This window comes from Nomascus leucogenys, chromosome 21, assembly GCF_006542625.1.
Source record: "Nomascus leucogenys isolate Asia chromosome 21, Asia_NLE_v1, whole genome shotgun sequence".
NCBI lineage: Eukaryota > Metazoa > Chordata > Mammalia > Primates > Hylobatidae > Nomascus > Nomascus leucogenys.
Genome location: NC_044401.1, coordinates 54,911,322 through 54,934,558, shown reverse-complemented (window position 1 = coordinate 54,934,558; position 23,237 = coordinate 54,911,322). Strand labels below are relative to the sequence as shown.

Sequence of the window (23,237 nt, the reverse complement as noted above, 5' to 3'; positions counted from 1 at the left end):
AGCTGTGATTGTGTGTGAGTGCGTGTGTGTGTGTGTAACTCTCAACCCTTGGGCCAACCTTAGGGATTACTTCTTGGTCTGGGCATATTCTCTTTCTCTGCCAATGTTCAGCAGAGGTTTGTGAAGTCCAGACTCCTCAGGTGCCAGGCTTCCCTCTGCCTTACCCCTCTCCCCAGTAGGGGGTGCCACCTAGATCCAGTGTCTGTATTCCCCATCTCCTCCCTCTGGTTAATCCAGACCCCAAATCAGGCTAACTTTCCCTGATTTTTGCCCCCCCACCCCTTGTCCCCAAACCTCCTCCTCTTCCTCCTGAGGCCCTGTTCCCCAGTCTTCTTCTATGAGACGGTCAACCATTCCTCACAGGTTAATGGCTCATGGCAGGGTAAGCCTGTCTCCCTCAAATGGTGAGTGTTCAAAAGGTGTGATCTAGTGGAAGGAGAGAGACTGCCCGCTGAGCTGTGGGCCCTTGGGCAAAGTGCGTTTCCCTCCCAGGGACTCAGTTTCCCCCTGAGTTCAACTCCACGAAGGGTGGGGACCCAACTGTCCTTCAGAAAAAGGCCTTGTGATGTGTACCGTGTCTGCATTTCCACGTGTGCATTTATTGTTATTGCTCAGTATAGTGTTGAAAAGGCAGACAAATCCCATTAATTACAAAGAGCACAAGCCAAAGATACAGAGAAATAAAGAGTGTACAATAAGAGCACAGTCATTTCCCAGCCCCGATTGTCCCAGAGCCCCCCAGAGCCCGGGCAGCTTATGGAAGCTGGAGGCGGCACCATTCCCTCGCTACTCTATTATAAAATATGTGCACACAAGAGTTAGCAAAGTGTGGTGACCCCCGAGAGGAAAGGTCCAGGAGGGAGAGCACCACAGGCATTACAAAACAGACTTAGGGGGCTGAGAAGGGCAGTCCCAAAGCAGCCTCCAATATCGTTTTCAGTGGAGGGGGTGATGGCTGCTGCCTGGGGCTGGGGACCCTCCTCCCCCACCTGGGTTGGTATGATCTCTACATTAAAATCAGGAGAGCTTGGTTTGGAACTTTGAAAAGGCTTGGGGACTTCCTGCTATTGTCTGACTTCCCTCCTGGCTCTGGAAGGCCTAAAAGCCTTCAAGAAATGCTCCTCCCTACAAGAGCCTTTAATGGTGGGATTTTGGACACAATGGCAGGAGAGAGATTTGGGTGGGAGGCTTGTCAGAGTGCACCAGGTAGGCAGCCTCCTGTAGGTAGCGCAAGAGTGGGCTAGGGGAGTGAGGATTCTGAGAAGGCCCAGGCAAGAACTGCCTGGAGACTCCAAATTAAAGAGCAAGAAACTATCCCCCCAAAATAAAATGAAACAAAAACAACAAAAAACCAGTTCAGGAAAGGGAGACAGGAATAAAGGTTTCTCCATGATGAGAATTAGAAGTGCCAACAACTGGGCCATACATTCTTTCCCAGCTCCAGGCCTAGGAGAGACTCGTCTTTCTCATCTGGACCAGGGACAGATGGCGGGGCCACCCCAACACAACCAAGGTGGGTGACTTTAGTTCCCAAGCTGGGATTGAGTGGGGGCCTGGTGGCCTCTCATGACAACTCCTGGGCTTAGGGGGCAGGTGAAATGATGGGAGGAATAGCAGGCTTCCCTCAAGATCAGGATGCCCTTTTTGTCCCTCTTTATAGAACATAGTCTATTTCACAGCCCTGAGTGGACAGTAATTACAATGGGGGGAAGATGATGGCACAGGGAATGACAGGGCCCAGAATGTGGGGGTGGGAATGGGACAGGCGGTGGAGGACTGGGTGCAATTTAAAGTTTATGTGGGAGAATAGAGGTGAAAGAATAACTAGGACATTTTGTAAAAGAAGAGTGAAGGGACTCATCCCACCACATAATAAGACATTAGAAATTGACAATAGTTAAAATTGTATGGCTGGTGCCAGATGAGACACCCAAGTAAGGGAAGAGAAGTTCCAGAAATAGATCGAAGTCTATATAAGACATTAGTGTGTGGTGAAGGTGGCATTTCAACATGGTTGGGGAAAAGAGTGGCTTCCAATAACTGGAAGACCCAGGACAAGACAGGTTCAGAGTCCTTGAGCCAGTGCAGTCATTTTAATTGGTCCAGTCTCAGAAATAGGACTGCCTCCCTCTTGTCATCTCTATGCTATGGTTGGGACAAGGGGACAAGGGGCCATGGTGAGGGGTTGGCGGGAGCAATGGAGGCTGCTCCTGAGTTAAAGAAAGCTCCGCCTGAGTTGCAACAAGGAGACTCCTCAGAGGTCTCCCTGCTCACCTCCAAAGATGAGTGATTCTGCAGCACCAGGAGTCACTGAACAGGCTCCTTGCCCTTCCCTCATCTGTTGAGGGGGAGACAAGTTGGTGAGCTTAGCTCTCAGAACCAAATCTGCCACCTACTCCTGGAGCCCTTGTCTAGAGGGCAGAAAAGAAGCTATGTGGATGATGCAGTCCCAAACTAGAAAAAAAGTATACATTACAGATATATTTACTATGTTCTGTTTGATGTTGTTTTTTGCCTTTTTTTTTAAACCACAGACATTTCAGAACCACACTGCACGAGTCAGAAGAGCCAGCGATTGAAAGCATAACCATTGCATAGTATTAAATGAACAGAGATGGTGAGTTCTTTATTTACAATTATTGTCTAGATAAAAAAATTCATAAAAACAGATGAATGGTCATAAATTATTTACCCCCTAATGGAGTGAACTGCCAAACGTACCCCATGCTGCTAGATATAGGACGCAGAGTGCAAGCTTTATGTACTACAGTGAGTTTTGACAAACCAACCATTTCGTGTGTGTGTGTATGTGTGCAAGTGTGAGAGTGAGGGGGTGCATGTGTGCAAGCATCCTTCATTCCTGACAAGAGAAGACCAACGCTAATGTTGGCATTCTTCCATCGCTCCCTGTTCCCTAAGCCAGGCTCCACTGAGAACCCCTCCTGGCTCCAAATGAACATGGAGCATGGCGTGCAAACACAGCTATCCTGATGTCATGGAACGAGGTCACGGACACATGACTGATCAAAGAAGTGGGGAGATGGAAAACTGTGAGAAAGGAAAACTCCAAAAAACACCATGTTCCAAAGGCTGCCCCATGTTTTACACATGCAGATCTTTCCTTCCTCGTAGGAGAGCAGTGGGCTGGCTTTGGTGGCGTTTGTACTGGAATCCAACAAGCACATCTGAGGGCTGGTCACCCCTTTGGGTATGCAGTTTCCTCTGCTGGATACATTCAGAGATACTTCTTCACGACATTCAGGTGATGCGCTCTTGAAGGTCCTCCTTCCAGGAGGATTTTGCCAGGTGGGATGGGCTGACTTTGAACCCCAAACCCTCAAGTTTTTCCACAGCCATCCAGATGTAGGCCCTCCCAGCTGACTATGGCTCTTTTCCCGAGTGGCTCTCATCTTGTTTGTGGAAGAGTTCTCTGGGCCTGGAGAAGGGAAGGGGCCGGGCTGACACAGCCATCATGAGGAGGGTCAGCATGAGGAATGGATTTTGCAAGAGAGGCGGAAAGTGTTTGGTTTTCCTCGAAGCATGGGACATCATCGATCATGGTATTCAAAATGTCTTTTGCACTGTACAAGTTTATGGAAAAAGATCATATGCTGAAAAGTCTCAAAGCAAACTTTGTATTAAATACAAAAGTTCTTTTATGAAAAACGCTGAGACCCACAAAGTGCTTAGCAGTTAAGAGGCTGACATACAATTAAATAAGCTCTTATTAAGTGGGATTACTAGTGCTGTTGTCTTGGGAAAAAATAACCACCTTTTCTCACCTGTGATACTGTAGGGTTTCAGAATGGCTTTCTGTTTGGGAAAGCAAGACTTGCTGTTAAAAGGCTACAGTATATATTGTGACTACAGGAAGACAATTTGGTTTAAAATCACACTGAGTACATCTCAATATACACATCATAAGGTTCATTCGGATCTAAATAGTGCAGAGAAAAAGGCTATTCTTCTTCAAAAATAAAAATAAAAGCAGCAAGCCATACTGATCCTCATCCAATAGGCCAACAGCTCGGATGCTGCCATTAATAAGGAAACAAACCTGTAAGTTACTAAATAAAAAAAAAAATCAACACAATACCATTTATAATATTTCAACACTACCTCAATCTCTGTACAGACAGTGCCAAAGAGAACCTATTTTTGAAATGCTCTTAGTAAACTCAAGCGAGTTTCATTGAGAGAAAAGTCTTCGAGCAGTGCTTTGCAGATCCTGGCATCCTTGGGCCGGATGGCCGTTAGTGTTGCAAACCCAGGAAGCCTTCTCTCCTCCTCTCCCTTCGTCTACGGAGCATGTTGTTAAACCCCTCAGGATGGCAACTCGGTAGCATTTGGCTTCTGCCTGAGCCTCTCACGGTAGTGACATTATTGAACGGAAATAGCAGGCAAAAATCAGAGCATGGCTATCATAAAACATCAAGGATGCAACCCAGGGGAAGTGTCTGTTGGGCCGAGCTGTTTTTATAGCATCTCAGCCACCAGTGTTCTTAAACCGTACAAATAGCCAAAGACGTTATCTACAGGTTTGTAAACAAATTACATTCTTCTTTTAGGACATAAATAAGTTAAAATAGAGCAATTTAAGCGGAAACAAGGCAACATGCCGGCAAAGAAACTTTATATATCCATGTATATATATTTTTATATATATATATATCTACCTATCTATATGGACGTATACAGTCTTGGAGAAGTATACGTTGATATAGATACAAAGAAATGGATATAACCTTGTGAGTGTCTATGAAGTTCTTCGGTTCCATTGGTGCAAATCTACTAGGCGAGTTAAGCTCTGCAATTTCAAAAAGTTATTAAATTAATCTATACAACTGAGACCATGCTGCGCAAGCATTTCGAAAACTCACAGACCAGTGGATTGGATAAATAGTCTCAGAAAAGAGTCTGTTTGCAGTTCCCGCCTAAGAAAACAAACAAAAAAAAACCCCCTCCCCAACCCCCAAAAACCAAACAAGGGGAGGATTGAAAGTGTACAGTACATTCATGCGGGGGACGTGGTGGCTGGGCGGGTGCATGGCTGGTCCATGTCTGGGTGGGAGCCAGGAAGGGCTTGTTTTGGGAAAACCGCTCACTCCCGTAAGCCCCCAGTGGAGATCCCGCCCCTTGCCTCGAAGTGAAAAAGAGTTCAAACAGCATCGCAGCCAGAGAGAGGGTCTGTTGGTGGAAACGTTGGTTTTCTCTCCAGTATTTGGTTTCCGATTGTTGCTCGTTGCTGCTTGGGTGAGTTGGGTGCCTGGATGGATGGGTGCCCGGAAGGCGGGTGGCAGCGGGGTCCATGAGGGTGGGCGGGCAGGCGACAGGGTCCTCAGCTAAAGCGATGTCTCCAGGCTGTGGATGGGGCTCCCTGGACTTGAAGAGGTAGCTGATTTGCTTGTGTCGGTCGTCAGGTTGATCCCACTGTCGATGGCGCTGTTGTTCTTGTTGAGTGATGACGGCGGGCTCGAGTTCTGCTTGAGTGCGGCATCTTCTTCCAGGTCGGTGTCGTCAATGAGGGGGATGTGGGGCTGGGAATCTTCGATCCGGAATTCAGGATGAGCCATGAAGTTATGGATGGAGGTTCGAGATTCAGGCTTTTCTAAACCTTCATAGAGAGAGCTACGGAACGCCTTCACGACGCGGATCTGCAAGGGAAGCACAGGGGTCAGGAGCACCGCCCAGGGACCACAGCCAGGCTCGGGGGGCTCACAGGTGGGGCGGGTGGGAGAAGGGTTAGGGCAAAGCAGGTGGCTGGAATCCACAGTCGCTGGGTGTTATTAGCATTGACAGGATGGGGGAGAGTGAAAAAGGGGGCTCAGGTTATAGGCATCCTTGAGCTGGTTTTTAAAAATCTCTTTGGTTTTGGTAGAAACTAGTGTTAGGACAGGAGGAATCACCAAGCACCATCAAAGAGATGATGGGGAACAGTGGTTAAAGGAAGCGCAGTCGACTCCTGCGGGCACCCACACCTAGTGAGAGACTGAGCCTTGTTCACTTTAAAGCAGAGGTTCAACCATGCAGACAGGGAGGAGGACCAGGTGGGAATCAAGTAGGAAAGAGGAGAGGCTATTAAAAAAAATTCATCTTAGAAAAACCACACACAGTTAAGAAACCATACAACATGGAACATGTTACGTGTCACAAACAGAAAAGGCACAGAAAGGAGAGACGGTTGGATGAGCTGGGATGAGAGAGACACATGAGGGCCAAACAGAACGGGGACATCAAACCAAAGGCAGCAAAGCAAACCAAAGCCAACCCAGGGCTTTCTGAGGTGCAGAGCAGAGGCAGCCAGAAAGCACACGGGAGCTGGCGGACAGATGACATTCGGGGGCGGGCTGCATGCCACGGGGAGGCCGGGAGCCACATGGCACACACAGACAGACACACGGCTACACTTGGAAGCCTGGACAATGTGAACGGAGGTCGTTTGTACCCAGCGTTTCTTTCCTTCATGCATTTGGGAGGTAAACACTCGAGTATAGACTCAAAGCCCTGGCCGGCCAGTTATTGGAGCTTGCTTTGGGGTCTCTTATTTCCTGGGGGATTTTGTTTATTTCTTTATTTGTGCTTTGAAAACACAAAACCAAAAAATGAGGCTGGAATCAGATGGCCAAACCCAGCCCCAGTGGGATTCTGGGGTGTGTGGAACTGAGTCACAAAACAGCAAGTTCTTTCATTTTCTGTCTCAGTTGTGAACCACACATCCTGGGGCCTCAGTTTCCTCCGCCGAAGAATGGGAGGAGGCTGGTCATTGAGTCTTCAAGGCTAGTGGAAAGAGCACTGGACTTGGAGGCAGAAAGACCCAACTTGCGTCCTGGCTCTGCCACATCTGGTGCCTTGACTGTGGACAAGCCACACTAGCTCTCTGGTTGTCCTCTGTCCTGCCTCACAGGGTGCAGAGGGACAGGACCCTCACTTGGAAGAGAGGTGTCCCTTCTCTGGACTCCTGGGAGGGGCAGCAGTGCCTGTCATCTCAAGAGTCTGATGGGACTTGGGACAAAGGTGCCTCCTCCTCTCGTCCCAGCCCCAACTCAGAGTGGAGTCAGAGGTGGAGAAAACAAGTTGGCATTGGCACCTCTAGGACAGAGCCTTAGTCAGCTGCTGTGTGCAGGCCAAGTGGCATCCACCTGCAGAGCAGTGGCTGCCCTACACCACAGGCCTGCGGGGAGGCAGGGGACTGGACGAGACGGTCGTGGGGAGGCCCCTGAAGTCCCAGGACTTGAGCTCTCAGCGGAACCCAGGGGTAGCTCCTTTGTGAAACCCTGGTGGGGAAAGCCCTCTTTCATGGAAGTGGAGTTTCTAGGTGACTGTGGTTGATGATTTTAAGTGTCATCGCTGAAGGTTTGTTTTACTGTTGCAGAGGGAATTCTTTCTAAAGCATGTCATATGCTCCTCTGACTTCTAATTTAGAGTGCACAGAGAAGAATTTAACATAAGGTTTGTCAATTATCCTTCTTGGTCTTAGGTAAGACCCCATGGATTGGCTTGTTTTATCTCCCTTGCTGTCAGCCATCTCTTACTAGTTAGTGCTGACTTTTCTGTTTTCTGAAAAGCACCTTTGTCCTTTCACCTTGCATACTGTGAGCTGGGACTCCAGGGTACCCCACTTGCTGGAATTGTGCTTTAAATAAGGGGCAACAAGTGCCAAATAAGAGCCAGCCAGACATGGCCTTCATGCTGGTGCTCCATCATGGCCACTGTGGCTGCTCTGAGCTCTTTCCCCCTGGAGTCCCTCTTTGTGGCTCTGCAGAGATGATTCATATTCTGATCTCCCAATAAGTGAGCCGTTACACCTTGATTAACTGAAAACAAAGAAGGCGCTGCAGGCCTCAGCTTTCTTGTTTGTAGAATGGGAATAGCATCAAGGCTGTAGCTGCCTAGCCTGGTGCTCAGTGTGTTCTGAGGCTGAAGTGCAATTCAGATGCTAACTGGAACACCTAGTGTATGTGTGGGGCAGGGGGAGGTGGCAGGACCCTGTCATGTGACTGACAACGCAGAGGGGATGACACACAATGAGATGAGGCCCCTCCGCCCTCCCCCTGGCATGGAGACAACAGAAAAAATGAACTGCTCTGGACAAGACTGTGGGGACAAGACTTTTTGGGACACCCCGCCACGGCCATCTCAAGTCTCCACTTCGGTTCTCTCCGAGGCTGAAATGGAAAAAACTATGGGAAAAAAAAGCTCTTCCATCTCCCCTCCCTGCCTACCCTAAAGGTAGGATTTTTTTTTTTTTTTTTTGGCATAAGCTGCATTTGGGTGTGGGGGTGAGGGGAAGGAGAGGAAGGGACCCGGTGAGCGGGGTTTCAGATGTTTTGGTTTCGTCAGCACAAAGGGAGCAGGGAGACCCATGCCCGTTGTCAGAGGGCTCTGAGGAAACGCACAGGCCCTGGTCTGAGATGGGTTCTACATACTCGAATGTTTACCCGGCTTCAAGGAAGCCAAGAGTCTGGGATTGATTCACATTCATTTCAGGCTCAAGGTTAAAGACTCACAACCTCTTTTAATTTCACTCTCTCTTGCTGAACTCTGTGTCCAGGGTTCTCTAGCCCTCTAGGGAAACAAACACATGGAATATTCAGACAGCGGAGAGGTCTAGGGTTCCCCCCACAAAGCAAGCCATTTTCTCGCCAACCCAAGGTTGCACTAAATTAGTTACCAAAACACTAATGTGAAGTCCGGCTTTCTTCCCTTTTTGTTGTCTTCATTTCTCCCCCTAACAGTGCAAACTCCTTGCCCTAGGAGTCGTCAGAACCAGGAATCTGCAGGAGAAGTGGGAGCAGGAGGTGCCCTATCTGTCTAGCAAGGTACGGCGTCCAGAATGTGGCTAGGACCTGGCTTATGGGGCTGGCTCTTGGCTTGGGTGGTTTGAAAGAGCAGGACTTCCACTGATAAACATGGAGCCTGCTACAGACTTGCTAAGTACAAAGATGGTTTGAGATGAGTTAGGAATTTGAGGCAATGAGAAAGAGAGGCTGTGTGGCTTTGCCTTGGTTCGAAGTGTGGGATGCTAATCTTGTCTTTGATCACCAGTGGGAAGGTGCCCTTCTCCCCAGTCTTGGCCACGCTGGTAGAAGTTCAAGCTGAGAAACAGCTTCCCTCGCCTTCCCTGGAGGACTGACCCCTTTTCACGATATGAGGCTGTGGGCGTGGGCACTGGTTCCGGAATGGAAGTTCAGCCTCTGTGGCTCCAGGTCGGTGGGCCTCCTGGGAAGCGGTGTGAGTAGTGGGAAGAAGGAGGGACTCCGGAGTCTGACCTCTTGCCACGCCCTTGCTGTGGTGACCCTGGCCTCATCAGTGTCTTTCTCTGCGAAATGGATGTGTTGGCAGGTCCTCCCCTCCCACAATTCAGTGGTGAGCCATCTGTGAAGTAAAGGGAATGGGGAACTGCTCTGGAAATGTTGAGTGGGGCTCAGGTATAAGGCAATAGGGATGTGCCATTAAGTTTCCGGGGCAAAAACAAGTTCGTTTTTGAGTTAGTCAGAAGAGTGCACCAATTCATTCCCTCCCGAGCATCCTCGTGCCATGTGCCTCATGACTGCGGTCAGGCTTACCACGTGCGTCTGTCTGCTGAGGCCTTCATCTTGCGGTGGTGCCGTGGGGAGGGGAGGGCCTGCGATGTGTTCAGGGGCTTTCCTCAGTGTCCCAGGTCAGAAGTCAGGCCCTGTCCCAGGCCTTTGTGGTCAACTCTTCATAACCCAGGGGACAGTGAATTGACTCCTTCCAGGGCACACTGGCTGCAGGTGTTTTTGCCTCAGCAGGCACATGGGCAGCCTCCTCTGCTGGGGAGTCCCCAGGAAGCAGATCCCCCTCAGAAGGCTGGTGGGGTGCGGTGGGGGTGAAAGAGTTGTGGGGTAGTGGGGCGGCCCACTTCCTCATCCCATCAAATTGGGGCCCTTCTGTCACTTCCTGGCCACCTGTTTAAACCTCCCTGTGAGAGGAAAGCATACTGGCTTCTGCAGGGACCTTGGCTGGTGTTTAGAGGGTCCTCAGAGTCCTTGGAGACCAGAGGAGGCAGCACTGTTGTAGACACTACTCAAGCAAAGGAGGCACGAGGCTGTGTTGTCCAAATATGTGTACTGAAACCGCAGAGGCTGTGATCCTGTCTGGGAACCAGTGCCCTCAGGCAGGGGTTTGGTCAGGCTCTTTTTAAGACCATAGGCTCAGGAAGGGTCTCAGGAGGGACCCAGAATTACGGGCTGGATTCTGTCACAGAGGGGGAATGTGAGATTCTCCAGGAGGCGTGAAGAGGGAGAGGCAAGATGGTGAGTAGGGTGGGGAGGCCCTGGCCAGCCCCGCTGAGTCCCCTGAGAGAATGAGGGGTTAGGGCAAGGACTGTCAAGTTGGCTTTGGCTGAGCCTCTGCCTGGGCTTCTTTTTCAAGACTGTTCCAAAGTTGGGGTAACCACGGGTTACAGGGGACTGATCCGGCTTGGAAGGAGGTCAGTGTAGACACATTCCTGTCTAAGCATTTCTGCAGAAATGAAGAAAAGGGCATTTCTGCAAAGAAGTGTTGTTCCCGGATTGGCCCTATTGAATGGCTTTGCAAATGATGCAGAAGAAAAGCTGAGAAAGAAGTGGCTGAGGTTTGAGAGCACAGCTCTAGCTTCTAGACTGTGAAAGCTAAGATGAGGGGCTAACTCAGGGACGACTTCCAAAGGCAGTGGGGGTGCCCAGCGATGTCAGGTGTGCTCTGTCGTGGCCAGGGTGAAGTGCTGCCCTTCAAGAAAGAGGCTGAACTGGGATGGACGAAGAACTGGGCCTTCACCCAGAAGCCAGACTCCTAGCAGGCAGCCCCAGCCAGAGGGCCGCAGGAGTCATCGGGAGGGGTGGCAGAACAGAAGAAGTGGATTCTTCTCCATGTAGCTCTCCCTGCTGGGACACTTGGTCACCGCACCTCAGGATAGGTGGGGGTGCTGAGCAAGGCCAGAGCTGAGCTGGTGCAGAAAGGAGCTGGGAGGTCAGCTGGCTAGGCCACTGCTAAGGCGAGAGTTCTCTGGTCTAAAGGGGAGGAGGATGGGACCAGTGTTGCCTTCCCCGAGAAATCCTGGCAGTGACTGCCTAGTGACGGTATCTCATGGAAATGTGACTCAGCCACCATCTGCTGAAATGCATCTCCATTTCATCTTGGCTCCCCGGTCCTCCCCAGCACTGCATTTCTGTGCTGACGAATGAGCACTGAGGGGCTCCTTCCCTGCTTTCTGCTTCTGTCCTGCCGCTATGGGTCGTGGACATTTGCCATCCATAGGCTCTCTGTGGCCCGCGTCTCCTGCTGGAGGCACTGAGGGAGGTGCTCCCACCAGCACACAGGGTTACCTGCTTGGCTGCAGGGGGTTGTGTTGTGGGTGTTCTGGTTTTGGATGGGGGTAGAGGCCCTTTATAAAGTTTCAAGAGATGAGCTGGAGTCTACTTCTCATCAAAGAAGCTGGAGGCTAAGACTGACACTATGCCGATTGGAGAAGACCAGAACCAGGGGCTCCCCTGCAGATCAGAAGGGCCTGACTGGAAACATAGCAGGGCGATGGGAGGAAAGACAGACTTGTTCCCTATGGGGCTTGAAGCCATGGGTCCGGGAAAGAGCTAGACAAAGCCAGCAATGAGTGACCTAGATCAGAAGTGGTGGCATGAGGAGATGAGCTTGGCAGGAGGGAGACGAAGGAGGGGCCGCAGTCCCGGGCTATCTCTCAGATAGAGGAGGGCAGGATGCCGAAGGGCAGATCAGGTCCCTCTGGGCCTGCTGGCACCCAGGCAAGATGTGAGGCTCGACCCACCATTTTCTACCAGGGGTCAAGCTGAATGGGCCAGGGACCTTGTCCTTTCCAGGAAGGGCTTAGAACTTCAGCAAGTTCCAAGCTCAGCCACAGGGAAAGGTGTCTACAGGGCAGCTGATACTGTCAAAAGTGCAAGGGGAGGAGTGACAGGAAGTGGGCAGAGACTCTGAACTGCTGGGGTGCAGTGTCTAGGCTGTGAGCTCCTAGGTGGCCTGGGATCCCTGGCTGACTATGACCTCTGACCTGCAGTGACCTCTTGGCTCAACCATCCCCCTTGACCATGACCCTCATTACTGTGGGTACCCCCTGACCAGCTGGGAAAGTCTGGATGACGTGACCCTCTCCTGGGTGGATCCCAATGTGACTGACTGTGACCCTAAGGGGCTTGCTCCCCTTGACCCACAGTGACCCTTCTGCTGACTTTGACTGCAAGACTGGGACCTCCTGTCCAACTCCACCCCTTGCCTTGGTGGTCCAGGCTTTTCCTGACCACATATGACCCTGGGCCAGTGGGACACTCTGTGTCCCCTCCATGTCTGTCCCCCTCTGGCTGCCGGGACCCTGTGGTGGGTTGGGACCATTTGGTCACTGATGTCCTCTTGACCAATGGTGATCCCTTGACCGAACCAGACTTTTTGGCCACTTGGGACCCTAACGACCCTCTGACTGACCCTGGTCCACTGAGTGACTGCCACCGCATGACTGGCTACGCTCTCCTGACCAACGGGACCCTCTTGGGTGGCTGGGACCCTTCAGCCCCCTGGGCCTGATTGTGACCGGCTGCCCCCCATGTCCTCTGGTGCCCCAGCCCCTGCCCGCCTGGGAGCTGGCGTGGGCAGTGCCAGCCGGAGGCAGTAAGGAGTCACACTCACGCCCGGCTGCAGCAGGAGGAAGGCTGGTCGGAGAGGAAAGAGCATTGGACAACGACACGCGACTAGGGCTAGAGAGATTGGCTACATCCTGGCTCTGGCTGGTGACCGAGGACTGTCTCCGCAGGGCCCCCTGAAAGGAGGCCCCGCTCTTGAAAGTATTGACTACTTCAATCTGCAACGGAGGAGAGAACGAGACAAGTTGCGAGAAGAACGAACACAACAGCTACATGACTGACAGGCGCAACGTCACAAGAACAGCCGCAGCCACGGCAACAACGACAATGTCACTTAAATCAAAACAAAAATACCAGACACACTCCAAGGCTCTGAAAAATGTCTGCTCAGCTATGGGCCCACCTGCAGGCCCCAGGGTCCCCGGGAGGACACAGGGGGTCCGGACTTTGTCCTGTGATAGTGGCTCAGGGGCCAGTGGGCTGGCCAGTGGGGGAGGCAGTGATTAAACATGGTCTCTGGAGGGAAGAGAGCAGTGTTCAGCCTCCCTCAGGTACAGGCGTGGAGGAGGTAGAGGGTATGGTGGGGGTCCTGAGGTGGACAGAGCTTGGCCTAAATTCCAGCTCTGTCACTTACTAGCTAGGTGACCTTGGGCAAGCCACCTCTCTGAGTTGAGTTTCTTATTCTTAAGAAGGGTCAATGCCACCTGCCTGGCAGGGTTATCTTTAAGTGGCAAAGCACCTCACCCACGTTAGCGTTCCACAAGAGGCAGGCAAGACAGGCGCCCGTGCCCACTCCAGAAATCGCAGTCCTTGCTTCCTCCCATAATTCGGAGACCCCTGCATGGCTTTGCCGCCAGAGCAGTGACAGCACCAAGGACATATTCACTGAGTTGTCCTGGACCTCCCAGGAGGTGGGGGCAGGCTGGGAGGGCTGGCTGCCAGGGTCCTAATCAGGGAAGGTGAGCCCAGGCCCGTGTCAGGCAGCTCCGGGTCTGAAACCTGCTTCCAGTCCCCGCCCCAGCTGTGCCAGCTTGGTAGAAGGGGCCATCTCCTGGACCTCGGTAACCTCTAAAACTGGGGCAGTCACATCTACCTCCCAGGGCTGTGAAGGTCACATGAGGTGAGGTTTGGGACAGGGTACAGAGGGGTGGGAGGTGACCCAGGTGAGCTCTCTGCTACATCGGATGGAAATGAGGTGCTGGGCCACAGCTGGCAGGAGGGTGGCCAGGTGGCTGCTTCTACACTGCACTTCGCCTGAGTATTCTGGGGCATGGAGGAACTCCCACTCCAGCTCCCCAGATGGTCTGGGAAAGAGACCCACAGAGTCCCTTCTGACCCTCCCCTCGCAGGGCTGGGACAGCACTTGTGAGCTACAACATCTGCTCCAGGCATAAGGGGACCATGTGAGAGCATGCGGTGTGTGTGTGTGGGGTGGGGGTGGGGGGCGCGCAGGTGTGTCGTGTGCCACATGGCAGCTATGCTCTCTCTGCTCTGGGGAAGAAACCTGCTTCTGGCTGGCTACGCCCTGCACCTGTGCTCCCCTGGTGTGCTTGGTGTGTGCACGTGTGTCTGTGTGTACTTGAGGATGACTGACCTTTGCTCCCCACAGCCTCTCCACCCCCTAGGGGAAGCTGAGGAGAGCAACTGAAGCCCCAGTGGAGGCGGCGGACCCCCTGACCACCAGGCCCTGGGGGACCCTGGGCGACCTGGCCTGCAGCTTCCGTCCAGCCTTACACAGCCCCTCTGGGTGGATGCCCCCAGCCCTGAGCCACAGTCCCCTCCCTCACCTCTGCCCTCAGAGCCACCCTTCCCCACCTCTCAGGGAAATCCCCCTGGAGACCATGGTGGGTGTGACTCCTACCGCTTCCCCTTGCTGCCCTCAGAGGGCACAGTGGACCTCCCTGTGGAGGCCATGCTGTTCCTTAGCAGCCACAGGAGTGTGTGTGCAACGTGGGTGTGCAAGTGGCTGGTGAGAGCTGGCCGGGACCCCTCTGTAGCCACCCTCCCTCAGCACCAGAGCTGGGCCCTGGGGGGCAGCACAAGCACACTCACCTCCATCCCCTGGCCCGCCCCGGCCAGGCCTGGGCCCAGCCCCCAAGAGCCTCCTGTACCTGCGTCTGGATCCGATTCAGGCCTCGGAACCACAGGATCTGGCCCCGCCGCAGCTCCCGCTCCGCATGGTCGATCTCCTCCACGTCCTCGTTGAGCTCCTCCTCCGGGATCTCCTCCTTCTGCGTGAGCCTGCCTGCCTCCTTGAGGAACTTGAGTCTGCTGGTCGGGATGGTGGCGATGACCTGCAAGGGACCATGTCTGTCAGGACGGTGGGGCTCTCCTTCCTGGTGGCCTTCTTTCCCTGACACCCCCTCCTCTACCTCCCTCCTCCTACCCACTCACCCAGGCATGTGATCAATCTACTCCTTCACCCACCTCACCTGTTCCTCAGCCCAGTCTTTGACAATTTCTTTTTTTTTTTGAGATGGAGTTTCACTCTTGTTGCCCAGGCTGGAGTGCAATTTGCTTTTTAATTCACTCATTCAGAGTCGGGGTACATAGTGGACAATCTTGGCCTCTAGGAGTTGGACAGATGTGGCTTTGAATACCCCAGACAGCCCTGGTCCTGTGGCCTTGGGCAAGTCATTTAACCTCGCTGAGCTTTGGTTTTCCTAGCTGTAAAGTGGGGGCCGCTCTGGGCATGGTGAGAACTGGGCACGGTGGAGGGTCTAACTCGTCCTGCATGAGCCTGGCCCGTGGCTGGCCATCGGCTCTCCTGGGGTTACTTATTCCTCTGTCCCTTATTCCTCCTGAGGTCACTGGACCCTGAGGGCAGCCAATCCTGGACTGGGAAGGCAGAATGGGAAAGAACGATGCCTTCATTCCTAATCTTCCCCAAAGGGCTTGTCCATGGGGCTGAGGACCCAGACACAGGCCCTACAGGAAAGCTGAGGTGGCAGATATCAGAGGCCCCTTCCATCTCCTGTAGGGGGGCAGTCAGGCACTGGCTTGAATGCAGCCTCAGGGGGCTCCCTGGGAGTGTAAAGTCAGCACTGCCCGCTGGCATTAACCTTAGTCCTCTGAATCCTTCCCTCAGATACTGGGCCCAGCCCCCAGGAGCCTCCTGTAGGGGGTGGGCCCCAGTGGGATAAAGATAGCCTGGCCCCCAGGGTGCCCAGGGATTTATCACTCTCCAAAGAAGCCCCAAAGGTTACAGGAAGTCCTTCTGGATGAAACTAAACTTTCTTATTTATCTTTTAGTTAATTTTTGCCCCTGTAGCTTCTCACTCTAGCTTGCAGACAGCTTGAAGGCAAGAACAATGCCTCCCACCCATGGGGTCCCACTGCCTGGATGTGTGAGCACCTTGGGAATAAAGCCCCTTAGGCCCTGAGTTGGTTCTGGACACTCCTCCCAAGCCCTGTGTCCTGGATCAGGAGCCTTTGAGCTGCATGCTGCCAGAGCTGTCACAGGGTCTGGAACTCGGGCAAACGTAGAAAAAGGAATTGGCGGGAGAATATTCTGGGGTCCAAGCTGGAAGGGTCCCTAAAGAGCATCCAGCCCAAGGAGCCCCAGAGCTGGGGCAGCTCTCAGATGGCCACAGGCACAGCACTGAGTAACACTGCAATGTGGCAGACTGTGTCCTGCTTGCGTTCCCTCTGAGTACTCTAAAGGATCCTGATTGACACCAGCTGGCCACCAGCGCCCGCAGACCATGGATTCATCTCCCTTCCTAACAAGCTGCTCCAGCCTTGAATCCCTGGCAGGCCATGGCTTCTAGCTAGAGTTTAATAACGTCATTCTCATTACATTAATGTTTTTGTTAGCTTCCATTTATGACAAGTGATACTGATTTTTCAGTTGTCTTAGTGATATGATGTTGCCTTTAAAAACAAATTTAAGTTAAAAAAGCTGATGTGATTCAGAGAAAATATTACATAAACAACAGGAGCAGTGGTAGATAGATATAAGGCAAAAATCAGAGCAGTAGTACCCAGACGACCAGTATAGGACCTGGGACAAGCCCCCTTGCTCAGATGTCCAGAGATAGGGAGGGGCTTGCCTGGGGTCTGGCAGCCCGTTCCTGGGGGTCCTGGATTCTCCATCCAGTGCTGTCTCCCTTGCCCTGCTGAGGCACCTCCTGCGACCTACCAGGAACTTACCTGGCCCCAAACGAGCTCTCCTAACCCAATGAATATGCACCACATCCACTGGTCCAGCTGCAGTGGAGAGCAGCTGAATGGCTTCCCTCCAAACTGCACGATTACTATCTGGAGGGCACAGGGGAGCAGAGAAAGAGAGAGAGAGAGAGAGGCCATCAGGGACCAGCACAGAGGGCTGGGCTCTCAGGGCCCTGCCCAGGGGCTCTGGCTGCTTGCTGTCCACCCCAGGCCTGGTTAGGGTGGGGGCCTTACTACCTGGATGGCAAAAGTGCCCAGCACGATGGTGCAGAAGATGGGGTTCCGGAAGATGCCGTCAAAGACATTGCGCTCGCCGTGGATCTTGCGGGCGTTGATCTCATTGAAGAGCTGCATCATGACGAAGGTGTTGAAGATGATGGTGTAGTGCTCTGAGGGTGGCGAATGCAGGGGCGCGTTCCTCCCGCTGTCGATCTGGAACATCTTCTCGCCTGCCAGGTGAGAGAGTGGGGCTGGGCTGAAGGCAGTGGTGGAGGAATCAGAGGGGAGATGGCTGGCCTTTCGTGGGGGCCTCTTCTGAGCTGTGAGGTGAATCCCCAAGACATCAAGGCATGCTTGGACACTGGGGGGCCAGGGCTGTGCTGTTGGCTCGTCAGAGAGTAGGACTGAAGGGTCAGCAAAGCCCTTTCTCCTCTGGGGAAGAAAGGCCTTGGGGAACTGTCTTCCACTTTTTCTGTAGAAACCTGATAAAGGTGGACGGCCAGCTGTGTTAAAGGTGGGTGACATGGCTTCTAAAAAGTGACCTCAGACTGGAAAACTCATTCTGGACTGCAAGGACAGGATACCTGTGGGAGGCTTTGCACTGCCCCGAGAGTGCTGCTTCCTGTTCCTGAGCATGTCCCTTGCTGAGACCTCTACAAGCTCATGGGGCTGTTACTAGAGATGCCAATTCCTATATGGAGCCCAGGACTTCTGGGCCAGGCTGGCTCTGGACCCTCCCATGTGGCTTCATTCTAACACCTGAGCTGTCACATGGCAGGGCACCGCTGTGTAGACGCTGCTGATGGGGTGTCTGATGCAGTCCTGTATCCTTTTTGTTTTGCTTTGTTTTTGAGATGGAGTCTCGTTGTTGCCCAGGCTAGAGGACAGTGGCGTGATCTCGGCTCACTGCAACATCTGCCTCCTGGGTTCAAGTGATTCTCCTGCTTTAGCCTCTCAAGTAGCTGGGATTACAGGTGTGCACCATCACGCCCAGCTAATTTTTGTATTTTTAGTAGAGATGGGGTTTCTCCATGTTGGCCATGCTGGTCTCGAATTCCTGACCTCAAGTGATCCACCCGCCTCGGCCTCCCAAAGTGCTGGGATTACAGGCATGAGCCACTGCACCTGGAGAAGTCCTGTGTCCTTTTGCACAGCTGAGTAAAGTGGTGCCAGAAGGCTTGTGGAGTTTTCTGGGTGTGAGATGTCCCAAGACTACCCAGGGTAGGCGCTGCTCAAGTGGCCAAGCCAGCAAGCCGACCAGGACCCCCACTCTCCTCTCCTCTCCAACCCCTGCACCTCCTCTGAGTCTCTTCTAGTTCTGCATATACGTGGCTTCCTCTAAGCTTTTTCATGATAAGTTTTACAACAGTAAAATGTGTCCTGACAACACACTACTTTCAAAATTTATAAAAGGCAACTGCCTTTGAGGAATGGATCCATGCCCACCTCCATCACACTCTGGGCTTTGAGGACGAGTGAAAGGCCATCTCCAGGAGGCTCCTGTAAGGAGAGCACTGGCCCTGATTCCATGTGGGACTGCGGGCCAGACCCTTCCCCTCTCTGGGCCTGTTTCCCCATCTGTGACCTGGGGGTAGGCTTTGCTGGGATTGCCTCCGAAGCATCTGTGGAAACCAGGCCAGTCTTGGCCCCAGCCAGACCTGGTTCTGTGCCCAGACTCTTCCTCAGACTGGCTGTGTGCACTTGGGCAAGTCACCTCACCTCTCTGAGCCTTGGTGCCCTCATTTGTAATGTGGGGTGGAGGCAAATGTGCTTGCCTCACTGAGTGGAAGACCCAACCGGGCAGCCCAGGTGGAAGCATTGTGAGAATCGGTGGTGGTGTGAGCGTGTGTGCCCCTCCCCAGGAAGCCTTGCTGAGGGTCCCTTCCACGGGGCCAGGATAAGGTGCTGGAATGGGTCAGAGAAGGGGTGAGTCACACCCCTCCCAGCCTCAGGTGCCTCTGGGGCTGCCATGCAGTACTTCAGCACCCAGACAGGGCCCTGCATGGTCTGTACATGGTGCCAGGAGCTGTCACCAGTGGAGAAAGCCACTGATGGCTTTGGGGTCAGCCAGCGCTGGGACAGGGCCAGGCCCTGTTCAAGAGTCACTGGTGTGACCTTGGGCAACTTACTTGACCTCCCTGGGCCTCAATTTCCCCATTAGCAAAGCAGGAGGGGGTTGTGACTCGAGAATGCTGGGTGAGAGCCATGGTGCACCCGGAAGGTGATGACCCCGCCTGGGAGAGGCGTGGGTGGGCGAGGCGCTCACCAACAAAGAGCAGGGTGAAGATGAGGGCAAGCTGGTAGACGGCATGGCCCAGGATGTTCTTCATCATGGTCCTGGAGATGAGCGGCTTGTTGCGGCCGTACGGCTTCCTCAGCAGCAGGGTCTCCGTGGGCGGCTCGGTGGCCAGTGCCAGCGAGGCAAACGTGTCCATGATGAGGTTCACCCAGAGCATCTGCACGGCCTTCAGAGGGGAGTCCTGGGGACGGGCAGGAGAGGGCTGTCACCTGTGCACCCACCTGCCGCTGTGAGGTGCTGGGCGGGCTCATGGTATAGTGTCCTCAGGCTCCTGCTGGAGGCTGGAGGCCGACCTGCCTCTTGGCTCTCCAGCAGGCAGGGAGTCGTTCTCTGATACCTTCTCTGGAGAACAGCGCAGACCCGCCCACCTCAGCCACATCTTCCCCGCCAGGAGAGAAGTGAGTCCCCCCAGGCCCGATGGCCACCAGCTCCCTGCCTTCTGGTAAATTCAGCTGCATCTCACCATCTTCCCCTCTCCCCTCCAGCCCCCGAGGAGGGGGTCTCTCCTGGCTGAGGCCAAGACCATTCCCACCACCTCCGGCATGGGCTCCTACCTCCTCCCCCCACTGCCTCCTCCCCCTTGGGCTCTCCTATCCTACAAACACTGCCCAACCCCCGCCCCCCCAATTTCTCCTCCCCTCTTATCCCGCCTTACCTTAAAAAATTATTGTGCCTATCTATGACTCAAAAGTTAATACATTTCAAAGTAGGAAGTGTTGGCAAATGAGGAATAGCAGAAGCAACTAAAACTTGTCAAGGACCTCACCACTTGTAGGTCACCACTGTCCAGGTTCTGGGAGGGACCCTTTCGGACCTGTCTTTTTGGCTGAGAGGAGCGGAGTCTGCCGTCCCCATCCTTCCTCACACCCCCACGTATCTTGTCCACAGCAGCCAGACTTTGGCCCCTCCACGCTCCCAGAATGCCCTCCTCCCATGTCACCAGCACCTTCTGTACCACGAGTTGCAGGACCTCTTCTCAGCCACATGTCACTGACCTTGCCCCTGCACTCGGCCACTGCCTCCCACTTGCAATCCTGACCCCACTCTCCTGGTTGTCATCCTCCCCTCCTTTAAATCTGTGTTCCTGCCTCAGCCCCATTCTTCTCCTCTTCCTGTGGCTTTAGCTACATCCATCTAGTGGCCTATGGAACACCTCCTCCAGGAAGCCCCCAGACTCTGTAAGCTCAACAGCCCAAACCCGATGCTCTTCCCACCTCTGTCCTCTCCCAAGGCCCCATATACCTGCATCCCTTCCACTCATCGTCTCCCAGGTTTCATCACAGCCCCTGCTCCTGGCCTTCTCTCCCACCTCCTCCCTGCCTCAACCTTGCTCCCCTTGCCCCCGGCCTCCCCACCCCTGGGCTTTCTCTGATTCCATATGCCTCGGGGTCAAGCATGCCCGTCTTCCTATCAATGCTGCATGGCCTCGCCACCAACTCAATCAAAGACCTCAGGCAAACTGATAGTCATCTCAGAACCTCAGTTTCCCTATCTGGCATCAAGACCTTCTGGTTTCCAAGTTGCTGGGGCCGCAGGAGTGTTCCTCAAGCTGCCACTAGAGGGAGCGTCTCATCCACAGGCCAGGAAAGAGGGCCCTTCCTGGGCCCAGCCAACCCTCCCAAGGCTCCGACTCTCGGGGCTGGGGTAGCCGGAGCTGCCGCCTATATTCCCCCAGTGCAGGAAGCAACAGAGGGGAGCAGTGTTCCAGCGCCACACAGCTCTTGGGGCAGTGCTGCACTCTGGGCCTCTGGAGGCTCCTGTGGGCGTGGGCTTGTCTGCCCAGGTGGCTACTGGGAGTGTTGGGCCTTGGGGATCCCCTGGGGCTAAGGGAGACCCATTCTTGCCTCCCCGGCCAGGCTGGTCAGCCCCTGTGGGGAGTATCAGGAGACTGCAAGAAAAATGGCAGGTCGCTGGCCAGTCCATCCTCTGAGCCTCAGTTTCTGCCTCTGTAAAATGGGGATCATCACAGTTCCTGCCTCATGGAGCTGTGATGCAGAAGCAGTGAGTCTGCAGACATCCGGGGCCTGCCTGCCAGGCTCAGTGCATAGGGCTGCTCCAGACCCAGTCGTGGTATCTGGCCAGACTCCTCTGTGACCTTCCCAGAGAGCGAGACCCCCGACTCCCTCCAGTTATCCCCACCTAACACCTCCTAAGGCACTCCACACTCCAGTCCAGAGCCAGGGCCCCAGGGACCCCACTGGCTCTTTGTCCTCACCTGGATGCCTGATCCCCCTTGGGCCCTGGCCCGCCCCTCCCTGCCTCCCTCTGCCCTCATGGTGGCCAAGGGCCCTGCCTTCTCTTGAGGATTCCCTCTCCCGCCTCCTGCAGTGAGGGCCAGGCTGTGAGTCTGACAGCTCCCATTTGCTGGGTGACCTTGAACAAGTCACGCCACCTCTCTGAGCCTCATGTCCTCAACTCCCCTGAGGCCAGTGCCTGCACCTGAGCTCTGTGATGCAGTTCCTGGCCCCCAGCAGGTGCTCCATCGATGGGTGCCTCATCCCCGGCTGTTCTGACAGGGACAACCTGGAGTACCCTAAGGCCCCTGAGCCTCTGTGGGGGGTCTCCGCCCTCCCTCAGGCTTCGGTATGGTCCCCTGAGGACCCACCTGCGTGATGCAGGCGCCCGTGAAGGCCACAATCACAGCCACCACGTTGACTGTGAGCTGGAACTGCAAGAACTTGGAGATGCTGTCATAGACGTTGCGGCCCCACATCACTGCCTTGACGATGCTGCTGAAATTGTCGTCTGTCAGGATGATGTCTGAGGCCTCCTTGGCCACGTCAGTGCCTGCGATGCCCTGTGGGGACAGGGACAGGAGGCTGGGTGGGGTGGCCGGGGGAGGTGACCACTTCTAGCATCACCATCCTCACCCCCTCCACTTCCTCAGTCCTACACAACTCCCAGTGGGCCCAGCACGGCCAGATCACACAGGGACACCCCACTCTTCACGCTCCTCACAGACCCAGCTCCCTTCAGGAAGCCTCACCGTGGCCCCTTCTCCCCCTCTGTTATCTTCCTCCTCAGCCTGCAAGTGCCCCCCTTCACACAGCTCCCCCAGAGCAAGGAGCATCCTACGCCTTTCCAGGAAGACCTCGGGGTCAGGCTGAGTCTCGAGAACGGTGGGCAACCACAGCGGATGGTGGGTGGGCCAAGTGTGAACTGGGGCTCCTGAGTAGCCAGCCCAAGGTTGTGTAGTCCAATCTTCCCAGCCCCCACCACCCCAGGCCCTCTGTGGGCCGCTCCTACCATGGCGAAGCCCACATCGGCCTTCTTGAGTGCAGGCCCGTCATTGGTCCCGTCCCCCGTCACGGCCACCACCTGCCGCTGCTCAGTGTGTGTGCTGTCGATGATGCCTGTTGGGGCAGGAGTGTGCTCAGGCCCTGGGCCACTCAGGTGGGAGGCAGCCTGGGCCAGCCCTGGTCCTCGGGAGGGGCCTGGCTGGGCACAGCTTCCTCTCCGGTCCCTGTCCAGCCTCCCCCCTCCATCCAGGCTCTTCCCAGCTCCAGGCTGGCCTATAGCTGCCAGCAGGTCACGCTGGGCTCCTTACTGGGCTGGTGCCGGCTTGGGGCCCCCTGTGGCCCGGGCCCTGCTCACCTCTCCAGCCCCTTCTTTGCTCTCTGCAACCTGTGGCCACATTGGCACCCACCCTAACCAGAAACACTGTGTCCTCTAACTGTGCTCAGGGCCCCCTCTGCCTCTGCAGGGCTCCCAGGGTTTCAGCAGGACCTCATCATCTGTTCCTCCCGACACCACTAGCCAGCACTTTCTCCCTGGGGAGTCCAGGCTTGCTGAGGAGGCCTTGGCTTTGTCATTTGCCAATGACCTCTGCCCCACCATTCTGGCCCTGACCTCCCTCCAGACAGGCATCTTCAATAAAACATTCAACAAATAACAGAACGAAGAAATGACATGTGGCCCCAGTCACTGAGCTGGGGCCAGTG

The 23,237-nt window shown here is 54.3% G+C and overlaps 1 protein-coding gene across 16 annotated transcripts in view; it reads right to left on the bottom strand.

Annotated features, from left to right (window-relative positions):
* Positions 1-579: 579 nt before the first annotated feature.
* ATP2B2 (ATPase plasma membrane Ca2+ transporting 2) overlaps positions 580-23,237 on the bottom strand; it is a 388,078-nt gene continuing 365,420 nt past the window's right edge. For 9 of the 16 annotated variants that reach the window (XM_030801569.1, XM_030801574.1, XM_030801575.1 and 6 more), the window contains 7 exons: positions 22,543-22,649; positions 21,902-22,093; positions 19,264-19,477; positions 17,016-17,227; positions 16,761-16,868; positions 14,720-14,902; positions 580-5,654 (listed from right to left, as the gene is read on the bottom strand). In XM_030801569.1, coding sequence (XP_030657429.1) covers positions 5,343-5,654; positions 14,720-14,902; positions 16,761-16,868; positions 17,016-17,227; positions 19,264-19,477; positions 21,902-22,093; positions 22,543-22,649 — 1,328 coding nt within the window. In that variant the 3' untranslated portion in view covers positions 580-5,342. Of the gene's footprint in view, positions 5,655-8,510; positions 8,566-12,650; positions 12,827-14,719; positions 14,903-16,760; positions 16,869-17,015; positions 17,228-19,263; positions 19,478-21,901; positions 22,094-22,542; positions 22,650-23,237 lie in introns of all 16 variants that reach the window. The other 7 variants (XM_030801576.1, XM_030801580.1, XM_030801581.1 and 4 more) reach the window with 4 other exon arrangements.